Source organism: Uloborus diversus, chromosome 2, assembly GCF_026930045.1.
Source record: "Uloborus diversus isolate 005 chromosome 2, Udiv.v.3.1, whole genome shotgun sequence".
Lineage (NCBI taxonomy): Eukaryota > Metazoa > Arthropoda > Arachnida > Araneae > Uloboridae > Uloborus > Uloborus diversus.
In genome coordinates this window covers 12,397,449-12,419,971 of record NC_072732.1, presented here as the reverse complement: position 1 = coordinate 12,419,971, position 22,523 = coordinate 12,397,449, and the positions used below count along the sequence as shown (strand labels likewise).

The 22,523-nt window shown below is 35.0% G+C and overlaps 1 protein-coding gene across 1 annotated transcript in view; it reads left to right on the top strand.

Moving 5' to 3' along the window:
- The first annotated feature begins 215 nt into the window (after positions 1-215).
- LOC129216866 (peptidyl-glycine alpha-amidating monooxygenase B-like) overlaps positions 216-22,523 on the top strand; it is a 52,758-nt gene continuing 30,450 nt past the window's right edge. Inside the window, exons 1-3 of the mRNA XM_054851080.1 lie at positions 216-333; positions 6,439-6,578; positions 16,197-16,313. Of these exons, the coding sequence (XP_054707055.1) occupies positions 220-333; positions 6,439-6,578; positions 16,197-16,313 (371 nt within the window). The 5' untranslated portion in view covers positions 216-219. The remainder of the gene's footprint in view (positions 334-6,438; positions 6,579-16,196; positions 16,314-22,523) is intronic.

Below are 22,523 nucleotides of genomic sequence, written 5' to 3'. Positions count from 1 at the left end.
CTTTAAAAACATTATCTGGTGTACAATCTATTACTATGTTTATTTTTATTATTGAGTACATATAAAACGATCGACATCTATCCAAGTGCAATCAGCTGCTTTCTTGTGCCAAATACCTCGGAAGCGTATTCCACCGTCACCATGGGAACGAGAGCCAGTCATTTTGCGCACGCATCAACAAGGCAGCGCAGGTGCAATGGATGCAGAATGAACACAACAATGGCGGCCCTCCGACTCACGGTGTTTTTCGCAGCAATACTCCTCATTCATCCGGCAGTATCAACTCCCCTAGGCGTCGACTACGTCATAGATCAACTAGGATTAGATGACCAGGTAGAATTTTCTTGATATAATGAACGAGTGTAGTGCAATATTTCCGACACACATTTGACAGCTGTCAATGCATTCAAATGTCCGGTTTGGTTCGTATGAGCTGTCGGACGTAACATATTTCACTACTAATTAAAATTTTTCCTCACGTCTTAATTAGCACATTTCCTTAGATTTATTGACATGAAAAATATTTCGTCATTTTATTTTATTTCCAATAAAAAGAACTTTAGTCTCAGAAAAAAATGAAGCATTTAAACGTTACTAGGGCAATTTAATTACTTTATTATAACTCTATTTATGCCCATTTCTTCTCAGTCTATTAATTTTTTATTGCTCGTTTTTTTTATCCGGTTATACTTCTTGTTTGTATTTTGATGTTATGTTCTTATATTATTTCAACTTTGTTAATCCACTATACCTTCGTAGAAACTAAAGATGCACCGATAAGCAAATTAACCAATTGACGATAATACGGCTGTTGATAATCGGCCGATTGATGATCATAATGATTATTTTTAATGCTACCAATTACTCCAACACTTTTGTTTCTTTTTCTTTTTTTTCAAATTCATTTAGTTAACAGTTAATAGTTAATAGTTTATTTCTGAGAGACGATATTTCTCCTCTTTCCTAATTTTCCAAAAATAATTTCAAAATTTCATGCAACTTTTTTTCAGACAATTTTTATATTACTTTTAATAAAATCACATAATGTTAACTAGACTTGAAAATTTTAAAGTATTAGAGGCAGCCTGCGGTCAGCACGTAAGTTTAGGAGCATTTTTGAATTTAAATTTATTTTTAAATTATTAGTAGCCATTTAATACAAGTTTTTTATTTATTGTTCAAAATATAATTTTACATAAAAGTATATCTAAAGGGAAAAATCATCGACTCATGAAACATGATATATATGTGCATATTTGTTTAAAATAAAAATAATAATAAATGTATTCTTCAACCATCAGTTTGTAAAAAAATAATAATAGTAAAATATGTACATATATTTTTTTTTACATCAAATAATGTTTAAAACAATATACAGTCTGACCTCGATATAAGGTCACCCCTCGGGACTTCATGAAACTGAACTTATAAGCGGGTTGACCTTATAACCGATTCATATATATTCATTGATAAATAAACATTTAATTCATTAAATCACTTCAAAGTTTAATACGTTCAATACTATCAGTTAACTACGTTATTATAGTTAAATTGATTTGAACCAATTTAAATTTTTGGAATCAATAAGAAATTTTGAAATTATTTTTTAAAACTTTTATTCAGAGTTAAGCTGCATTCAAATATTCCCAAGCAAACAAATGATGTGCAACTTACCTTACTTAAAATTGTCATTAATACAGGACTAATGTGTTTTTTCTTTAATTTAAACAAAATGGTTTCTAATTATTTTTGAAAATTTCTTCAGCTGCTCATGACTGGTGAAAGAGTGCAATATGTACACGCTGAGTGCCCGCATTACTGCTTTATATTTTAGTATCACTGTCGTAATGCTCACTTGCTACTGCATTCTGTGCACTACCTGCTACGTTAATAGGATAAACGACTTTTCACTTCTTAAGGATCGTATATCGCGGTGAATTCTTGGAAGTGAATCTGTTAGGCACTGAAATCATTCAAAGAAATCTGACAAAAGGGATCTTATAAGCGATTAATGTATTATGACCTGACCATATATCCGATAATACATGACATAGAATTCCTATTTAGTGAGCCGGGACTTTAAAGAAAAGTGACCTTATATGCGGGGTGACCTTATAAGAGGATGACCCTATATCGAGGTCTGACTGTACAGTTATTAAGTTCATGCCACAGTAGAAGACCATTATAACGCACACCTTGGGACCAGAGCTTTTGCGTCATACAGGTTTTTGCGTTATATAAAACATTTCACAAATTTTGAAACTAACATTCAGAATATATTTTTATATTACCACTTCAGAATGAGTTTTATCTGTAATGAGTATTAAAGCACCAATATTACAATTAGTTACTCACAAATAAATATGTTTCACAATCAAAAGAAAGTGCATTATCCTGCACTTCTGCTAGCTGACTGTATATATGTATATATATATATATATATTTTTGAATCAAAAGTTATATTTATAATATCTGGACGACCAAGCCTCGATCGGTTTTAAAAGATTTTTTTTTTTGTAAAATTGTGTTTTTCTAAGGTTCGAAGTACTTTTTTAAACATACTTGAAAATCAAAACGTTAACAAAATATTAATGTTCTCGCTAATCGTTAGATATGCTTCCAAGAGACGAGAGGTGTAAGAAATACAAGCATTTCATCAGTATAGTAATCATTTCAGCTATAAGAACCCTACTACTAAATATAGGCCTCCCCTCACCTACAGACATCCACTTATGGAAACTCTGAGCTGATTGCGTATAAATATTTAACGTACTATGACGGTATCTCCAAAAAAATGATTTTTTAGACCAAACATGGCGAGAAACAATGAAAAAAAATTGCTATGTTTGAAAATGCGCCGTGACCTATACGTGGAGCTACTTATACCACTCAAGTACCAAATAAAGAAGATTCGGAGAGCAATTAAATCAGCATTCTGTTTTAAACTATCTGTTAACATTTTTGTTTCTACTACACAATTTTCCTGTCATTAATTATAAGATTTTGAACTTGGAGATAAATTTTACTAATTAACCCAATGCTACTATGTTGCGATTCACCATTTTATTCCAATCGTTGTTTTCATTTGAGATAAGTTCTTTTAGTGCAGTTGGTCACTTTACGCCAGAAAATGTTGTCATGTTAGCAATAAAAACTGATGAACCACAAACCCTTCCAACAATTTCCTAACAGTCTCAAGACATGTTTTTTCCACATAAAATATAGATGCGTGATTTAAAAAATATATGAAACGTTTTGAAGTGTAAAAAAGAAAATAAAGAAGTAGAATAAAATAAGACAGTCAAACAATAGTTCCGCTAAAAAAAAATCTTAACATCGGCTTACATAATGCTTTTGAATTTGTTTTTAGCCAAGTGTGATCGAAATTAGCCGAAGGGGCTAATCCCAGCCAAGCCTAGCAAATCTAAGCAAGTTTGAAATTTTAAAAAGAGACCAGACTAGTTTTCAATTTTTTTTTTGGCAACTCCAATAAACTAGAGGGGGCGCTGCAGCCACTGTCTATTGGTGGATGAAAAGGGTAAAACAAACAAATGCTGTAACTTATAACTTGCTTTGACGCTTAGTGAATGACAGTAATTATTCCTCGTGTTTGTGGGAAGCTTTCTTTTCTATTCTTCTGAAATTACATTACATCATAAACTGTCTGAAGCCTGTAATTTACCCCAAGGAAAACACGTGGAATGGACTGTTTTACCCTTTTCTTTAGTACTGTTAATCAACGCAGGGTAGCGTATTCGAGCTCCGGAGTAGCGAATAGTTATAAATCGTCTGCCTTATGTGTCAATTCCAAGTTTTTTTTTTCTTTTTTTTTTTTCAAGGTTTAACTTAACGTTAAAAAACGGTTAAAAAACGATTTTTTCTCAAAAAAAATCGTGTTTTTACAGAAAAAACACTGATGTAGATCAACTGAGAATACAAAACTACAATTAAATCCAAAATTTCATCCAAATCAATAGAGCCGTTTTCGAGATACAAAATATAAATATACAGTCAGCTCAGCTCAATCGGGTATAATTCTTTGTTCTCCTGCCTTCCTCGCATATATTTGACTATCACCAAAGATACCAGTTAATCCAGTTTGAAATACCTTCTACAAATTTGGAGCATCTTTGTTGATTATAAACCGTTGCTTTGCCTTTCCGTCGAGAAGAAATAAACATTGGCTAGACACATCATATCATCTGTTGAACTTAGTTACCTTATCATATTCTTTAAATCATTTCATAGGATTTTACTCAGTCTCTCCTCGGAAGTTCAATGGATTCTTTGGTTGTTGGAAAGTAGGCGATACAACGACTGACTTAGTGGTATCCTCCGCCATTTCCTTTTTCCTTCTACTCTCGGGCGAGTAGAGTTCGAATTCAGGAGGTATTCCTTTTAAGTGAAAGCTTCTGCGAAGGGTGTTGTTGTCATCCATGTTTACAGAACAGTTACCCGGCCCTTCCCCTTCCCCCAATTCTCAGGCTGCGTCCATTTCTGATAACAATTTGTACCTCTCTGAACTTGAGCTTGACAACGCATTGACTTTCATTTATGTTCTGGAAGAGAGGTCGTCTTCCCGTTGATCCCTAGCCATTGCAACATACGGAGATGTTGGCAAAAGATGCTTCAGCTTTGTCTACATCTTCCCACCCAGTTCCTCTTTGAAATGCTGGGGAACTTCTTGCGAGCAAAATTAGGCTATTTTATGCTCTTAGAAACATGGCAGAAGGAAAATCCTGGACTTGCCTTCTAGACGGCCAGCAGCGCTCTTACCCTCTTTCCCAGGGCTGAGGGAGTTGCTTGTTTTAGAACTATTAATGGCATGACTATCTGCAGGCCCATTTATATAAAATTAGTCTGGCCAATACACCTCTTTGTGTGCTTTGTAACACCTCACCTATGACTGGGAAACGTCTATTTTGTTGTCCGTCCGTCTTTGTTAATCGTTCCAGTGATGACTTTCAAGCTCTCACACCCTTTAAAACCACTTCAATACTGTACAGGACTGTTAGACGCCTCATGTACAAAAAGACGACGGCAGGCGTAATTTAAAGAAAAGAAAAAACATCCTTAGTATAATAAAACACACATAAATAAACACATGTAATAAAAAGTAAACGATGAGGAACAATAATACGCTTCAATTTCCTAGTACACATTGGGAACACTTATATTCAGAAAAAGTGTTCCAGGTGCTTGAATATGCACTTACATGTGTTCCAAAATGTTCCCTTTTCAAGAAAGTTCTGAAATATGCTCCAAATGGGTCCGCTCAGGATACTAGTCAAATTTAAACTTGCTGGGAACTCATTGAGAGCAGATAGGGAACACATTTAGGCCCACTTGTAGAATCATCGCGTTATTTCGTACAAATGCTGTTTCCAACTGCTTACGTAAACTACCAGCCAATGGAATCTCTCAATACGACACCACTAAAAGTTTTGTTGCAATGAATCGCGGTCAGATGGTGTTACGAGCAGGACTTTGAAGTCGGAGTGGGACTGATTTTGGGTAAAGGAATCAAAGTCGGGAGTCACAGGTTCAAAGTTTCAAGAGTCCGAGTTGGTCATTTTCCGAAGAACCGCAACTCTGCTAGTGCTTGCGGAGTCGTCGTTGGAGTCAGACTGATTTTGGGGTAAAGAAGTCGGAGTCGAAGGCTCTAAAATTCCCAGAGACGAAGTCGGTCAGTTTTCCTCCGACTCCGCAGTTGTTCCGTCACGAGTGTCGTCAAAATTGCCCGTCGGCGGTCAACAGCTTCCTCACGAGATTCCTGTAAAATTACCAGTAAAAATTACTGGAGTGTTCCATAAGAGCTGTAAAAAGGGTTCTAAAAGAAGGACATGTGTCAGAGTTCAAACTCGTTACTCCACTCGCTTAAACTTTTTCCAGATACTTCTCCGTCTTAATGAGATTTAATGAGAAAATTGCATATTAAAAGCATCATTAAATATGCGTAGCCAATGTTTTTTTCCTCCCGCTCTATCACATTAAAGTTCTTTCCCTTGCACTCTTTTATTAATATCTTAAACATTATGAGGATATTTTGCTCATTTGAATCTAATTTATAGTAACCAAATCGAAATTTGGTGTGGCGACATTTTGGCCGCAACATTTTGCCCCGCGACATTTTGACCCCAAACCCGTGCATTTGAGTCGCTGCCATGAATTAATTAAATGCTGCCTCGCTTTGGGAGAGATATACTATTGGGAACTGGAAAAAAATTAGATTTATAGAACATAGTAGTAGAGTGCTTTTTGTTTTGCTGTTTTCTGTTCATTGATTATTTGTTTTTTTTTTCGATGTTAGTATGTTTTTCTGTTTTGCTGATCTTTCTACAGTTGTCGTTTGGGCTCAGTCATTGGGATCGAAAATGCAAAAAAGTAGAAATAGTGCTCAAGTTTTTCCACGTTACTGATTTTATTTGCGTGTTTCAGGCTGACAGTTCTTCTCTGGTTGTCGAAGAAGACAAGACATGGCCTGGGTTCCCGTACCTAGGTCAAGTATCAGCTGTCTCAGTTGACGGAGATGGGAATCTGCACATATTCCATAGAGGAGACAAAGTCTGGGATTCCCAGTAAGTAGGACGTATCCTATTCAGTTCTTTGAAAATGAGCCCCTTGTCGACTAGAACAGGGGCATCGAACGTGGCTGACGCAAAACCCTAGGGTTTCCTGGAACTTTGATTGGGGTTCCTCAAGTCATCCCTAGTTGCTGAGTTAAAGCCCTAACATTTTAGTAAATTTTAAAATCTTTTGCATGACTCTTAAAAAGAGTCATGCAAAAGACAGTTCGCGGGTAAAAGTAAATTTAAAGTTTCTATAAAATCACGCACTTCAAATCCATTAGTTACGACGCTTTAAGTCACTTATTAGTCCCTGTTCTTTGGTTCACCTTAAGAACACCGATCTCAAAAAATATTTTGATAAAATAATGATGCAATCAAAATTTTGTAAATTTGAGTATGATAAAGCTTTGACATACTATTTTTCTGCTCTTTGTTCAAGATGTTTTGTCAAGAAAACGGTAAGTTCAAAGGGCACCTCATGATCAAAGCCTGATTACCGCAGGGACAGGCGGGGCACAGGCCCCTCCTCTTAGATTCAAGGGGGCCCAAAATCCCCTCAATTTATCATGCTAAGAAAAAATAAATAATGATTTCACTCAAAATTTAGAGTATACTGATATAATTGATAGTTTTGCAAATGCCAAGAAAAGGAAAAAAAAACCCTAAAAAATAAAAATTTCTTTTCGAAATTTGATCTATTTACAAATCTCACAACCACTTCAAATTTAGTCTGTATTTACTATTAAAAGTTATATCATAGATAACTTTGATATTTACGGAACAGGAACGCGCAAAGTTTAACCACATCTTATAGAATTATCGCATACTTTATCTCTTCTACTTTTTAAATGTTGTGATATGAGGTACCACCAAATTTAGCATGGTTGTGTCAATACGCAAGTATCGAAATATTTTATAGCTTCAGAATAAGCGGGAATAGGGGGGAGGGGGCACAAAATGAATTTCATGCCCAGTATCTTCAAAAATCTTAGTCGGGTTCTAGGGGGGGCCCTGAAATAGAAATGTGCCCCATGTCCAATATCAGAATGATCGGGCTCTGCTCATGATGTAAAAGGTTGAATACCACTAGTCTGGAGGTTAGGGAAGCAGTCTTCCTCCCAGACCCTCCATGTTTGATACCAGGCGTCAGACCAACTCAACACTTCCTGTACGCTGTGGGCAACAAAAAATTTGGGGATTGAAGTAGAAAAGTACATTATCACGGTTTAGGCGAGAATTCCCAAAAAATCCTGAGATCAAAAGGGCGGAGTTAGAAGGGAAAGAAGTTTGCAGTTTCCATATGATGGATTTCATTCCCAAATTTTAGTTTGTCTGGTAGCAATTTGCAGTCCTTAGAAAATATTGGTGTATATTTTGTAGCTATAGAATGCACGACATTTTGCAAACTTTGAGTTTCGGATGTCCCAGGAGCTAATTAGCAGCCCATTCTCTGGGACGAAAATCAGGATAACATAGATGTGGCCTTATCCTCTTTCTTTGTTTTTTTGGATAGCTGGCTATCTAAAAATTAGTTCAGACGATTATGGCGGATCACCTTTTGATTTTTCTGCTTTTTGCAGTTTTTCTCCACCAGTTATTCTGTTTTCGACACTTAATTGTTTTTGAATTTGTTTCTGTCCTTTTTTATCATCTTAAGTGCATTATCTCTCCCGACATAAAAAAAAATTGACGTACTTATTTCCTTTTGAAGCTGTGAGCAGTGATCGCTACGACAGGTCAATTTAATGATATTAGTTTGTCCAATATTCTAATTAACTCTCTTATAAGCTTTCTTAGCCACCTTATAATCACAAAATTTTCGAATGCAAAATGTTTTTGATAGAGGCATGTTTTTACTTTATTAAACATGAACGCACCTAAATTGAACATACATGTCTACATGTCTACAACTAGTAACATGCTGAGAACATACTTGTAGTCAGCATGGAGGGAAATACTTTGAACAAAGTGGAAGGATCTAGCGTTCACATCCTTGATGCATTAAATCCAATTTTATTCAAAAATCGATCGTTCTCCCCATGGCTATGCGAAAAACAATGTACCTTGTAGTTGGGGTAAACCTAACCCGGTAACATTATGATGACTACGCAGATCCTAATTACAGCATTGCGACGCTGCCTGGTTTAGTTTTTTCAAACTGAACTTAACCTTAAGAGAAGAACTGTTTTCACTTTTTCGTATTACGGTGAAACTACACTCTGCAACAAATTTGAACTTAATCTGTCCTTTAGAGGACTCTATGGGATTAAGTGTAAACAAAATGTGATTGATTCGTATATCGAAGAAAAAAATGGAGTGTCACGTATCGTTTTTGTAGAAGACCTACTTTTACCATAAAAAGTGCACATGAATTTGAATGCCAGATATTTTTTCTTTACTGCTCATGACGATTAATTTTCAATCACTTCATCAGGAAAGACTGCTTTATTTTATTATCCAATAAAAAACCCTCCATTTACCTTTGCCTTACCTGAAATTTTGAATTTGCTCCTGTGATGTAAGGAAACAACTCCTTTGTCCAGAACTTTCCCAAATATTTTCATCAAACCGAGTTAATTGTGTAGTGGTGGAAAAAAGGCGCATTGCGAATTCACAAGTGGTTTATGTCATATATTTTTGATGAAAAGATTGAAGATTTTAGGAATGAAAACTTTAGCATTTTTGAGGCGTGGAAAAACTATTCATTTTGCGACACCGTCACCGACATTTGGAATAAAGTGCATGCGCGGCTTCTCTCTGCTCCTTTACATGCATTGTTTTCGTTGGGATTACTATCCTCGGTAGTCAGTCACATGATCCGATTCCTGAGTGAGTAATCTGACAATCGTGAATTCGATCCTCACTCGGGGCATCGCATTTCTTCTGCAGAAGTAAACATGTTTAAGCTTCTTCTTTACTAATAATAAAGCTGGAAGTCTCTCTGTCCGGAGGATGTCTGGATGTCTGTAGGATGTCTGTGACGCGCATAGCGCCTAGACCGTTCGGCGCATTTTCAGGAAATTTGGCACAAAGTTAGTATGTAGCATGGGGGTGTGCACTTCGAAGCGATTTTTCGAAAATTCGATGTGGTTCTTTTTCTATTCCAATTTTAAGCCCATTTTTCACAGAAATTAAATAAAATGGGAAATAATTTGTTCTGAAAATTATCTTTCTTTACTTTATCTTTCTTCTTTTCTTTTCTTCTTTATCTTCTTTACTAATTCTGGATGTCTGTAGGATGTCTGTGACGCGCATAGCGCTTAAACCGTTCGGCCCATTTTCAGGAAATTTGGCACAAAGTTAGTATGTAGCATGGGGGTGTGCACCTCGAAGCAATTTTTCGAAAATTCGATGTGGTTCTTTTTCTATTCCAATTTTAAGAAAAAAAATATCATAAGAAGGACGAGTAAATTACGAAATTATCATAACGTGGAACCGTAACGTGGGCACAAGCCAATTGGCGAGATACGAAATTATCATAACGTGGAACCGTAAGATGGGTACAAGCCAACTGGCGAGAAAATTCACCATACATTATTTGTAAATATACAGGCGAACCAAAAGATCTTTTGATTTTTCTATTACGGGCAAAGCCGTGCGGGTATCACTAGTATATAATATTTTTGAAGTGAAAACTTCTTTAGGCGCGTTGGGTATTTTTGGAAATGAGAAAAAGCAATGTTGATATGTCTTGGCTGTTGCCATTCTGAAAATGGATAGCAAATGGTTGTGGTTTGTATTTCACTGGATAAATCATTAAGCGCAATACGAGAGTTTCTGTATGAAAATTAAATTATTTATTCTAAAGAAACTTCTGCATTACTTTAAGATAAAATTGGGAAGAGATTTGATGATTAGTCAGGGGGATTTCAACATCATTTTTGCAGATGATAAAAAACTACAATTAGTTGAGTTTTTAAACAGAGAATTGAACAATGTCCAATGATTGCAATCATAGCACAACGAGATATAAAACTACAATTGAGGCAGCGGGAAGCAAAGGGATGTAAGTGGACATTCTCAAGTTTTGAGTAAAATACGCTTAAAGATAACGTCCTAGGTAGACTTTCATTGATTTTTTTCTAAATCATGCTCTACAGTAGTACCTACAAGGGCTACTAGTGATATCTTTTGCCCTAAGACAGAGGGGAGGTACCCCTACTATTTGTACTGGTTATCTCCAAATTTTTAGTTTTGTCACTTACACCCCCTTGCTTCTCATTGCCTCAATTGACGCAGTCTTTACAAGATATTTAAATAGATTCGAATCAAAATCGTTGAAGTGAAATTTAACATCGATTGCATAGTAGTATATATAAATACACTAGCTTATTACCCGGCGTTGCCCGGGTGCTTTTCAATGCAACATATCTTTTGGATAATGAAATGAATGAATTCTATCTGAATGAGAGTAAAAAATTGCATTCGCACCACTCTCTAGGCTCAAATCTTCAAAATACTTTCCATAGTACAGAAAATCAAGCATTTGCCGAAAAAGTAGCATCAACTTAAAGCGAAAAAGTATGAGGCACGTTGTCTAGGATCTGTAGTGTCCACTGGTACGTTGTCTGAGGTTGAATCAGCCAGGCGGTACATAAATTGTCTTAATGCAAAGGCAAATGATTGTCTTTTGCACATCTCGTGGGACAACCTTTTACGTGATGCTTCGAAAGAAAAGCGTTGTGCCGCCTTTGTAGGTTTTGCTTTCCCCAAGACTTAAAAAAATGCAATAGTACTTTTCACGTACATTTTGTTCGGAAATAAATCATTGAATGTTTCCTTAAAAAGAGTCGTGAGCTTACAAAAAAAAAAGGGGGGGGGAGGCAATCCCTATTATCAGGCAAAAATATATACAAAATAGTCTCCTTGGACACAGTTACAATATTTTTCAGATTAATTTAAAATCATCCACAATGTCCAAAAGCTAAACAGATAGTCCACCATACGGAAAATAAAGAATTCATTCAGTATTGTTAATAGACGATAAACACTTCGTTTTACGGATTCCCCGGCGGTGTTTTTCGAATGAAGGTATCAAGTGATACGTTATTTTGTATGTTTACAGGCAAGCACATTTCGCAGAAAAAGTTTGATTACTATAAAAAAAACTTTACAAAATGTGTCTGCTTGCTCTTAAAATGGAAATTTAGTGCCAAACCATTGAGTAAAATTGGATAAGTGTAACTTTCCTAAAAAGACGCACGTCAGCTACATTTTATTATCTTATATTGACCATTGACGTCAAATTTCTATTTTCGTAGGTAAAAATAATAGTTAGAGAATAAAATTAATATCTTGTAACGATTTGAAATTTGTCAAGATTTAAGTTCTAGTTCAAATTTTTAAAACCTAATGCTTGCCGTATGTTATACATGATATCTCACACTGATGCAGGTAGAAAGAGCAAGTATTTAAGTTTGCTGCTTTAGACAAATTATTCCTTAGAGAACACCAAAATTTTAATTTATTGAGACACAGTAGTCGTGAGTGGTGGGAATGGGTCCACTGACTACATTACAGTTGTTATTTTAAGTTGTGTAAAAGAATAAAAATGGAAGTAGGTGGACGTGAACTTATTGAATGAACTATTTAAAAACCGTCAATTAAACTGCGTTATAGAGAAAGAAGTAGGCGTGCGCATTTTGGTCACTATCGGCGTTAGATTTTTTTAAGAAATTATTTGTAGGCCATGAAATTAAAAATAAACGTCTTATTTCTACCTACTACGGTATAATAGACAAATCTTTTGTTTATATTTTACAGAATCTTGTTGCATATTTTGTTCCCCTTATCCACTTCTTAATAGCTTACGAAATGTATTTCACGTTTTGAAACGTAGTTTAAAAATTTTAAACTTAAATGATTCAAATTTTTCTGATCCATAAATTTAACCCAAACCTTTTTTCTAAATATTGTTCTTAGTCCCCCTCCCAGCAGCAAGAAGAATTACATTTTTGAGTGAAACCAACTGAGCAAGTAATATAAAGCTATCTATATCGAAAATAGTTACATCTCAAATGCATTTACAGCACTTAATCGACTGCTCTTATGACTTGTTGCTCGTGATAGAAAACGGAAATCTCACTGAAGATTGCAATCTCTTGAAGATTAAGAAAGGTCCATTGTGGTTACATGTGAGATACAAAGTGTTTCACCTTATCCCTATACTGTTAAAGAGAGTTTAAGCTATTTACAGTGATAATTTTCCATATATATCTCAGAGCACTTCTTCAATGACGGTTGAAATGCTTAATGGTAGCTATAAACTTCCAATAATTTTCGATTGTTTACAATAGCAGTTATCGCACTGAGCTTTGTAATTGGAAATGTAGCTTTGTTCAACTTATTTCACGATGAAGAAAAAACTTCATATTGTGGAGCCCTATTTCATCCTGCCGTTTTGAATAAAAATTTCTGTGTCAAAAGTTGCATCATACCCTCTAACAGATTTAAAATTTATTGCTAGTTGGCGAAGATGCTTCATCCGGTGCATTATTACTCGAGCGTTAAGGTAATATAAAATTTCAAATGAAAAATTTTTTTTATATAAAAAACGTAGCAATTGTTTGCAGTTTAAAACAAAAAAAAAATAGTTAAAATTTTTTGCAGTTTTTTTAATTAATATTTATTTGCATTTTTTCCAAACTTTAAACTCCATCTCTCTCAAATTGTATGAATTCCGCCAAATTATATTTCCGTGCAGTTTTGCGGATAAAAAAGGTGCACAACCTTTAATTTTAGCACACAATGGGAATCCTAGTATGGTAGTTTATGTGCATTAAAGAAACGTCATGACCCCTCCCCCCCCCTTGAAAGACAAATTCCAGCTACATTACTATGCACAAAAATGAATATTTTGCAATTTATTTGCTATATTAGTATTTTTTACCCCTGTTCTTTGATGATGATAGCCTGGAGTGGTTTAACTTAGTTGAACCGAATTCGGTAAAGATCCGACGTAAATCATGGAACAGTATAAAGAACATATGCATGTTGGTTTTAAGGACCATACAACATTAAATTGTTAAAGCTTGTACACGGATAATGAATGAAATATTGATACCCAAATAATTTTAGTATTTTCTGGGCTGTTCATGTGGAAAATACCGATCTATAATTTCGTTTTACCATTCTGCTACGGAAATACGAAAGCAAGCAGAACCGTCGGAGACCGCAATGCATTCCTGCTTTGCAGAATGCTAATCAAAAAACGCTGAACAGCAGCATTTCGCGATCGTTCGAATTTCTTGCCAAACATGCTCGACGCTTGTAGCAAATCGGCATTAACGGTCAACGTTGAGAATACCTTTAGTGTTGATTGTATTTAAAATATCCCCTGGTGGTTATAAGTTGCTAATCATTTTCATTTGCTTCGAACCAAGGTTCACAAATTTAACGATTACAGTTCATTTTTGAAGAGACTTCATTTAGGGCATTTTTTACAGGCTTTTCATTCAGACCAAACTCATAACAATACGGAAATTCGTTATGCCGAAAACAGCCCTTTTATGATTAAAAATATAAACTTTAACCTCTTTGGATCTTTTTTAAATTCCAAAAACCAGCCTATATGAATTCTTGAGCAATAATTTACCTCTGTGCCAAATTTGGAAGAAATCCGACTAAAACTGTGGATTTGTATAAGGAACATACACACATACCCACACACCCACAAACATACATCCATTTTTATATATATAGATAAAAACAGGGCAAACAAGTCGGCATTTGGTTTTTTCCAAATGTCTTTTCATCCATTTGCTCACTTTTTTTTGAGCAATCACGATTGCTTATTGTTCTCATTTGACTGTTTTCAATTCCTATCCTTTTATTTTCCCGCCAGCACCCTCTGCAGCATCACCCGTCGACCGGCCGCCTCACGATGCTGCTCCTATAGCGAAAGCCGTCTCCATGTTGCATCCATGTCCTACGCACACGCGCATACTTACACAACTACACACACACATGCACGCACACACATACACACAAACATGTACATACACACAAACACCTACACGCCTACACATACACACAACTAACCACACATTTATGCCTGCACACAGACACAAACACATATGCCTACATCCACATACCACCCCAGTACACACATTCATACACACAACTACCCACACACTTATGCCAGCACACAGACACAAACACACATGCCTACACACACATACACATACCCCCTACACACAAGCACACATACCCCCCACACACAAACACACACGCCTACATACACACACTCGTGATTGCGAAAAACATAATTTGAATTCAAGATGTCAAAGTTCAAATTGTTTTTTTTTCTTTTTTTTCGAATTCGAATTTTCGTCATGCTGGTCAATCTCAAGGCATGTCGGCTAAAGAGGGGGTAATACAGTAAATTCATTGCGTGGAAAGTTCAATATGTGTATTGTTTGTTATTTTTATGCATGGAAAACTGAATAACGCAAGCTAAGAATTTATTTTCAAATATTTTCTATATTTGCATCAATATTTACTTCACAAACGAACTGAAATAGACCATACTAAAATGGTTGTAATTGATACTCGGATTGCTGATAAATGCAAAAACTAGACTGTAGCTGATATTTTAGATTTACAAATTATAAAATTTTGATTTTTGAAACCACAATTAATTTTAAATGAAAATTAAACACACACCACTCACGCGCGCGCACAAACACACCAAATTTCTTTTGTAGTTTCAAGTTTTCACTTCTGTCGGCAATCTCATGACTGCGTAATTTTTTTCTATAAGGGCACTTGTTTGGAAGCTAATATATATTTTTTTTAAATTATAAATAATTAAATAAATGAAATGTAAAATGTCGATTTTTAGGAAAATGGCGCGTAGTAAGCAAAAACTAGTAAGATTCGCTATTTTCAGCCACAATTATTCAAGAAATATATTTTTATCTGAAGTACACTTCGCATATTGTTCAGTGTTATGAAGAATATATGAGTTTTATTTACATTTTAAATCATGACTTGCGACTAATGAGAGAATGGGGTGGTTCCTTTCAGTCAATAGTACTACTTTTAGTTATTGAAATGGATAGAATGAGCAAAAAAAATACATGGACCCAGAAAATACTTTCATGTTCGCAACAGTTTTTTTTAAATTATTTTTTAAAATATCCGATTTTTCAAACGAGGCGTGGTCTTTATGACGTCACAAATGATGCAATTTGGCGCATTTTTCTAATACGTTTGCACGTTATGATAATCAAGCAGCGAATTAAAATTGCGCTCTACGCTTGCTATCAACCCTATCGTTGCCAATACACGTGAGTAAAGATGCGAATTAAATATTTTGTTCTGTGAATGGCAACATTGAATGGCATTTCATCATTTGTGATGTCACACGTCAGAAGTGTAAACAATGAAAACGCACCGATTTAAGTATTTTTTTAAAAATTTTAAACTTTAACAAATTATTTAAAAATGGTCAGATCCTATGTTTTTAAGCATGCTCTTTCAGAAAAAATACTTTTAAAACTTCGGAAACGACCCCATTAGCCAGAGATTAATGAGAATTACTCCTGTAAACAGCGGTTTTACCTCCAAATAAGTTTCGCAGCTGATTAAATAACTGTCTTTTTTTTTTTTTTCAATTTCATTTAGAACCTTTGATCGTAACTTTCGTCTGACAGACACTTCTACGGGACCCATCCAGAATGACACAGTCATCGTTGTGGATCCAAAAACCAGTAAACTGATTTATAGCTGGGGATCGAACAGGTGAGTCAATAAACAACAATCTCTTAAATATCAGAACTCCTTTTACGTTGAGAATGTTCACTTTGCAAAAATAATTCATTGTGGGGAGACATTTTTGAGTTACATGCATACAGTTTTTTCCTAGGAAAATTCTTTGATACGCCGCACAGTGGTTCAAAACAACAAAAAAGCGGAAAAAATTCAATAACTTTGAATATTCTCAAAAAATGCTTTGGAAAATTGTTAAAATTGTTGCATGGTAATATTTATCTTCATGCTTGCTGATCGTATTCACTGCGAAACCCCGATTTTACGTCTTTCGAATCTACGTTTTCCCCACATTTTACGTTTTTTATCATCAGCTCCCAGTTTTTCTGTACACTAATAATATTAATTTAACCCGGGTAAAAAGTTTGTTATTTATGAATTTCCCGCATTTTATGTTTTCCCTCCCCAGTTAAAAAAATGAGAAAAAATGTTTTAAAATTAAGAAAAGTGTTTCCCTCTGTGCATTTTTAAACGTAATCCAGTCTGTTGAAAGTTAATCCATGGAAACAGAAACGCTTCTGCTTCATCCGTAGCTGACCTTATGGACTGAAGATTAACAAGAAGAAGAGGAAACACAACTTGTCTCTTCTTTCAATACTGCATTTAAGAGCTTTATAATAGTGAAAGACTATTTTCTTTATCAAAAAGACCAGGAGAAAACTTTGCAAAGTGTTCCAATTCTGGAAGATGCTGTATTTACTTTGGATTCAATGATTCATTATTACAGACTATTTTCAACCTAAACGCCCGGATTCGTTACTTAATGTGTTAGAATGATATAAACTGGTGTGTACAAAAATGTTCTTTTCGTAAAATATCGCATGTTTACATTTTATAAGCGTCATCGTAGCAACCGTTATTACTATTTTTGTTTAATTATCTGATTTTTGCTTTTTATACATTTCTCGTATCTTACGTTTTCCATTATTTTATGTTTTTGGGTTTGAATTGACGTTTTCCCGTATTTTATGTTTGATTCAGGCCTCTGAGAAACGTGAAATCGGGGTTTCTCTGTGTTCAAATCCATTTCTGCTTTTAGTGAAAAATATAAATTAAATCAGTCGTATGCCACACGCAAGGTTTATTTATTGCAATTGATACATTCGAACAATATTTTCTGGCAATGTTGACAAACTGAGAACAGCTTTACACTAGAATGATTTCGAAAAAAATCAGAAACTTCAAACGTTTAATGATTTTCTAATTTCATTGTTTTATGAACAGAATGGTTATTTAATTTTTATATAGAATTCTATATGAGTTTTAAAAATTTCTTTCTCATATGTATCTTCTTTAAAGCCAAACGGTTCCAAAAATTGTTATTTTCAGGTTACTACTGCATTGCATGTAGAATAATGCTCCGCATTAAGCCATAACAACGTAAATCTGTTTTTAAAAAAATCCTCTGTATTTATTTATGAATGTTTCAAAAGCCCCAACTTTCGGAAACAAACGTTCGTGAGTTAGCAAACGTTTTTAGACTCTCCTGCAAAGTAGTGAAACTGTGACATACGTTAGTCTGGAGCATGTCAAATTTGATGACCAATTTTTTTGATAAAAAAGCAATTTACCCCCGTTATACCGTTGCGAGTTATTTTCTAACTTACTAAATTGGTATTCGTAAATAGCGAAGATCAAACAAGAACATCCGCCGCGACTGCAGTCGCAGGTGGTCGCAGCTAAAATGTTGTTGTTTATTTACAGGAAGGATTAAACTATTGATATATGTAAATTTTAGCCCACCGGAAGCCGCCGATAAAAGTATATTCCACAATACTTTTCATTATATTTTTAAGAAAATAATGTTTTTTTATTTTAAATAATTTTCAATGTTGATGATTTTTTCATTTTTAACTACGATGTAATATGCATCCTATAAGTTTGAAAAACCAATCAGAAATGAATTTTATTAAATTTTTAGTCCTTCATATTGAACGAATGAATTAAAACTGAATCATAAGTCGTACGTCCGAAAAAAGTAAAAACATAATTGTTCAACAATCTCGGCTTTTTTTTTGTAAAAACGATTTTTTTTTTCAAAAAACTCTTGTGGAGTAAGTTACTACAACTCAAGGGCTAAGTAATTATGGCATGAAATATTTTTTATCTTAAAACTTAAAAATGACTATTTTTTCCGCCCTTGAACCACTGTGCGCCGTCGCGAAATATATATTCGCTATACTCTACTGCAAGCTTACTTAACAATGGAGAAATACGCTGAGCTGAAGCGAAGGAAATAGCCTTAGTGCCTTGTCCGATATTCGGTTGAAAGTACGCTCTTCACTTTAGAAATAGGATGGGTTAGTTAAACCTACGCATATGCAACCTTTTTTTTGTCATAATTTTTGTCATTTTTTTTTTTTTTTTTCATTTTACCAGCGAAGCAGCGCGGAGCATTTTGTCAGTTTGAACCAAGCGCGCTAGCCAATAGCAGCCCATAAACAGGTGGCTATCTTCTCTTATTCGTGAAGAAGGTAGGAGAGGGATATATATATATATATATATATATATATATACACACACTAGCTGTACCCGACGCGCGTTGCTACGCCAACAAAAAAAATACATCATTATACTGATTTTCATGACAATCGGTTGAACGGGGCAGAAGTGGCTACTCTGCAGTGCCACCTGGTGGCGAGTGGCTTCAATGAGCATATTATGCACCTTCTCCGTGGAAAAATACATATACATAGCAATTTTCATAATAATCGGTCCAGGTATCAAGTGAAGCCGTGACTATACTGAAATTTTGTGCTCACGCAGTTTGCAAGATCAATCAATCGCTGAAAGTATCAAATAGAAAAAGTTTTAAATCCCCCCGTTGCATGAAAAGCCATAAAACAATAAAGAAAGAATTTATTTGTTCAAACTCAAGAAAAATGGCAACAGCTAACTTCTTATCAATGAGATCTTTCACGCGAATTAATTTCTGCAGCCGATCATTTTATTCGTATTTATCCAATGGATTGTGACTTAAATTGGAATAAAAAAGGAACTATTGATCGGATTTTTTTCGAACTGGTCTATAAACATTTCCAGTACCAAAAATAACAAACGGTGAAAGTTTCAGCCAAATCTGCCGGGTAGTTTTTGAGTTCATGGATGACATACAGACAAACATTCATTTATATAAATATATATATATATATATATATAGAGAGAGAGAGAGAGAGAGAAATTTTATCTGTTTACTCGGTTTTTTCCTCCACGCATCGTGACGTCACTGTCAACTTAAGTTGCAAGCAAGTATAGTTGACCCGTGCTGCTGTAAAAGTACCTCGTAGAAACACCATATGTACACAAATGTTTACATATTTGCCAAGTCGAAAATTATTGGACTAAGAACTACTGTAGGTTGTATCCAAGAGTCAAAAATGATAAGAGAATTTCCGCTGCAATATTTTTTACGCCAAAGATGTTATACGCAAAATACTTACTTCAATATGGTATAAAGGCAGAGACTCGATCCCAACTCTGTTCGGGACTGGCGAACTCTCTACCAATTAAGCTATCCGGCTCTCTCTTTCCGCAATCGAAACTCCGAATTGAAATCTATCGAAAAATCGGCGCATCCCTTAACAATGTTAGATGATTTTACATCTCAAATGAGAAACGGTAAATTTTTTGACCGTGGGTCCATTTTCGTCATTAGCTGGCTAGTTAAGCTTTGAAATGAGGGGTAAACCTTGGAATTTCATAAAGGGTTAATAGATTTTGCTGACCGACAGAAAAATAGACTAGAGAACTAATATTGCATAAGACTTAAAGAGCACTTTCGTTATAATCAGTTAAAAAACAGCCGTTAAAACAACTGCTAACGACAGCTAGGCAATTTTACCCCTGGTTTAAGGAAAAAAAAGAGTTTAAGTTTGACGTGTATCTGTGTGTTTGTCTGTATAATCGCAGCACCAGAATAAATTCTGATAAAAACGGGCTGATGTGTGCATCCCATGATTTCCTTTTACGCCAATTTAATGATAAGTACCTGGACGACCGAGCCTTGCTCGGCTTTAAAAGAATTATTCTTTGTCAACTCGTATTTTTCTAAGGTTCGATGCTTTTTCAAATATACTCGAAAAGCATCACGTTAACGAAATATTAAGGTTCTCGATGCTTCCTAGAAACGAGAGATATACATGTAAACACTTCATCAGCATTATAATCATTTCAGCTATAAGAAGCCAAAATAAAATAAGACGGCCAAGCAATAGTTTTGATTAAAAAAAAAAGCCTTACATCCACTTACATAGAGCGTTTGAATTCGTTTTTAGCCAAGTGTGATTGAAATGAGCCAAAGTGGCTAATATCAGCCAACCTGGCAACCCTAAGCAAGTTTAAAATTTTACAGCTAGAAGAGACAAATTTTCATTGTTATGGTTGCAAATCGTCTGCCTGATGCGTCAATTCAGTTTACTTCAAGGCTTAACTCAATTAGACTTTGTATTAAAAAACCTTTTTTTTGTAAAAAAATCGCTTTTTTACAGAAAAAACGCTGATGTAGATCAACTTAGAATGCTAATTTACAATTAAATCCAAAATTTCATCCAAATCGTTAAGCCGTTTTCGAGATACGAAATATATACATACCCACAAGAATTGCTCGTTTAAATATATAAGATAGTGCTTTTGAGTAAACAAGAAAACCCTTTAAATACTTTCACCCCTAGCTTGTCTCGAACCTACACTGTAAAAAAAATCCGTAAAATTTACAGAAAAAAACTGTCAGCCAGGACGCCAGTTTTCTTCCGTTTATTTTACAGAAATCTTCCGTATTTTTATTATTTATTCAAGCTGATTTATTATTTTATGAAGATTAAAAAATGAAACTATACTTTCATAAATCCCTTTCAATATTTACTATACTACTACGAAATACATGTATACAAAGGTAAATTTCCGAATATGCCTCTGTAACAGATGACAAAAAAAACATAATAATAAAATATTGATGAGGATGCAATGAAATGGAAGTTGCAAACGATTTAAGACTTACTCGCTTTAATTAAATATAAGATCAAAAACTCGAGCACGAGAACCAAAATCCAAACACGCGGGCGAAGATTCGAAGAAAAACAAAGTATAACCGGTTACAGATTCAAAAAAAACAGAGAAATCCTGTATTTTATTACGAACAGTTTTTTTCTGTAAAAAATACGGATAACTTCTTCAAAATTTACAGTTTTTTTTACAGTGTAAGCATAAAAGCGTTTTACAGAGATTAATTTTCCCATTATCGGCAATTTGAACGTGATTCAATGGTTAACTCTCTGAATATCGTCAATAACGACAAATTGAAACCAGATTCAAAACATATTTATTTTCTCTTCAAACTTGTCTTAAACTTGGCGTCAAGTTGGTGACAAAATTTGGCGACCAAAAGCTTGGTGAAATATTGCCAAATGTTCGCCAAATTATAACATCATTTGAGTATGCATTGAAATTAACACTGATTTTTCCCCCAAAAAGGGAAAAGACCTCTTTTGGAACATCCGAATAAAGCCAAAAGGGGAGATGCACAACTAGACCCACTAGGATTCTATTGGGTTGTTCGGAAAGTAATTTCGTTTTTTCCCGTCAGAGGACTAAATTACGATTTTTCGAAACCAACTTCACACTTAAGCCGCATAACCATTATATGTCTTGAGAGCTGATATTGCAAGGCTTGTGTGTGAAAAAGTTCTATTAATTCTACGCAGTAGTTTTTAGTTGGTGCCCTTTTAAATATGGAGAGCAATAAGCAGCATTTTCGTCATATTTTACTTTTTTACTTCAGAAAAGGTAAAAATGCTGTCCAAGCGAGAAAAAAATTGACGGATGTGTATGGAGAAGGCGTGTTAACAGAACGCCAGTGCCAGAACTGGTTTGCAAAATTTCGATCCGGCAATTTTGATGTCGAAGATGCACCACGGTCTGGAAGGCCGGTCGAAGCTGACAAAGATGCGATAAAGGCATTAGTTGATGCAAATCGGCGAATAACCACACGAGAGATCGGTGAGAGATTAAATTTGTCGAATTCGACTGTTTATGGCCATTTGAAAGGCATGGGCTTAACCTCGAAGCTCGATGTGTGGGTGCCCCATGTCCTTACGGAGCCTCACACAAGTTTGGTCACTCGCCAAAAACTTTTACAGCTTGAATGGGACGTACTGCAACATCCACCATATTCTCCAGATCTGGCGC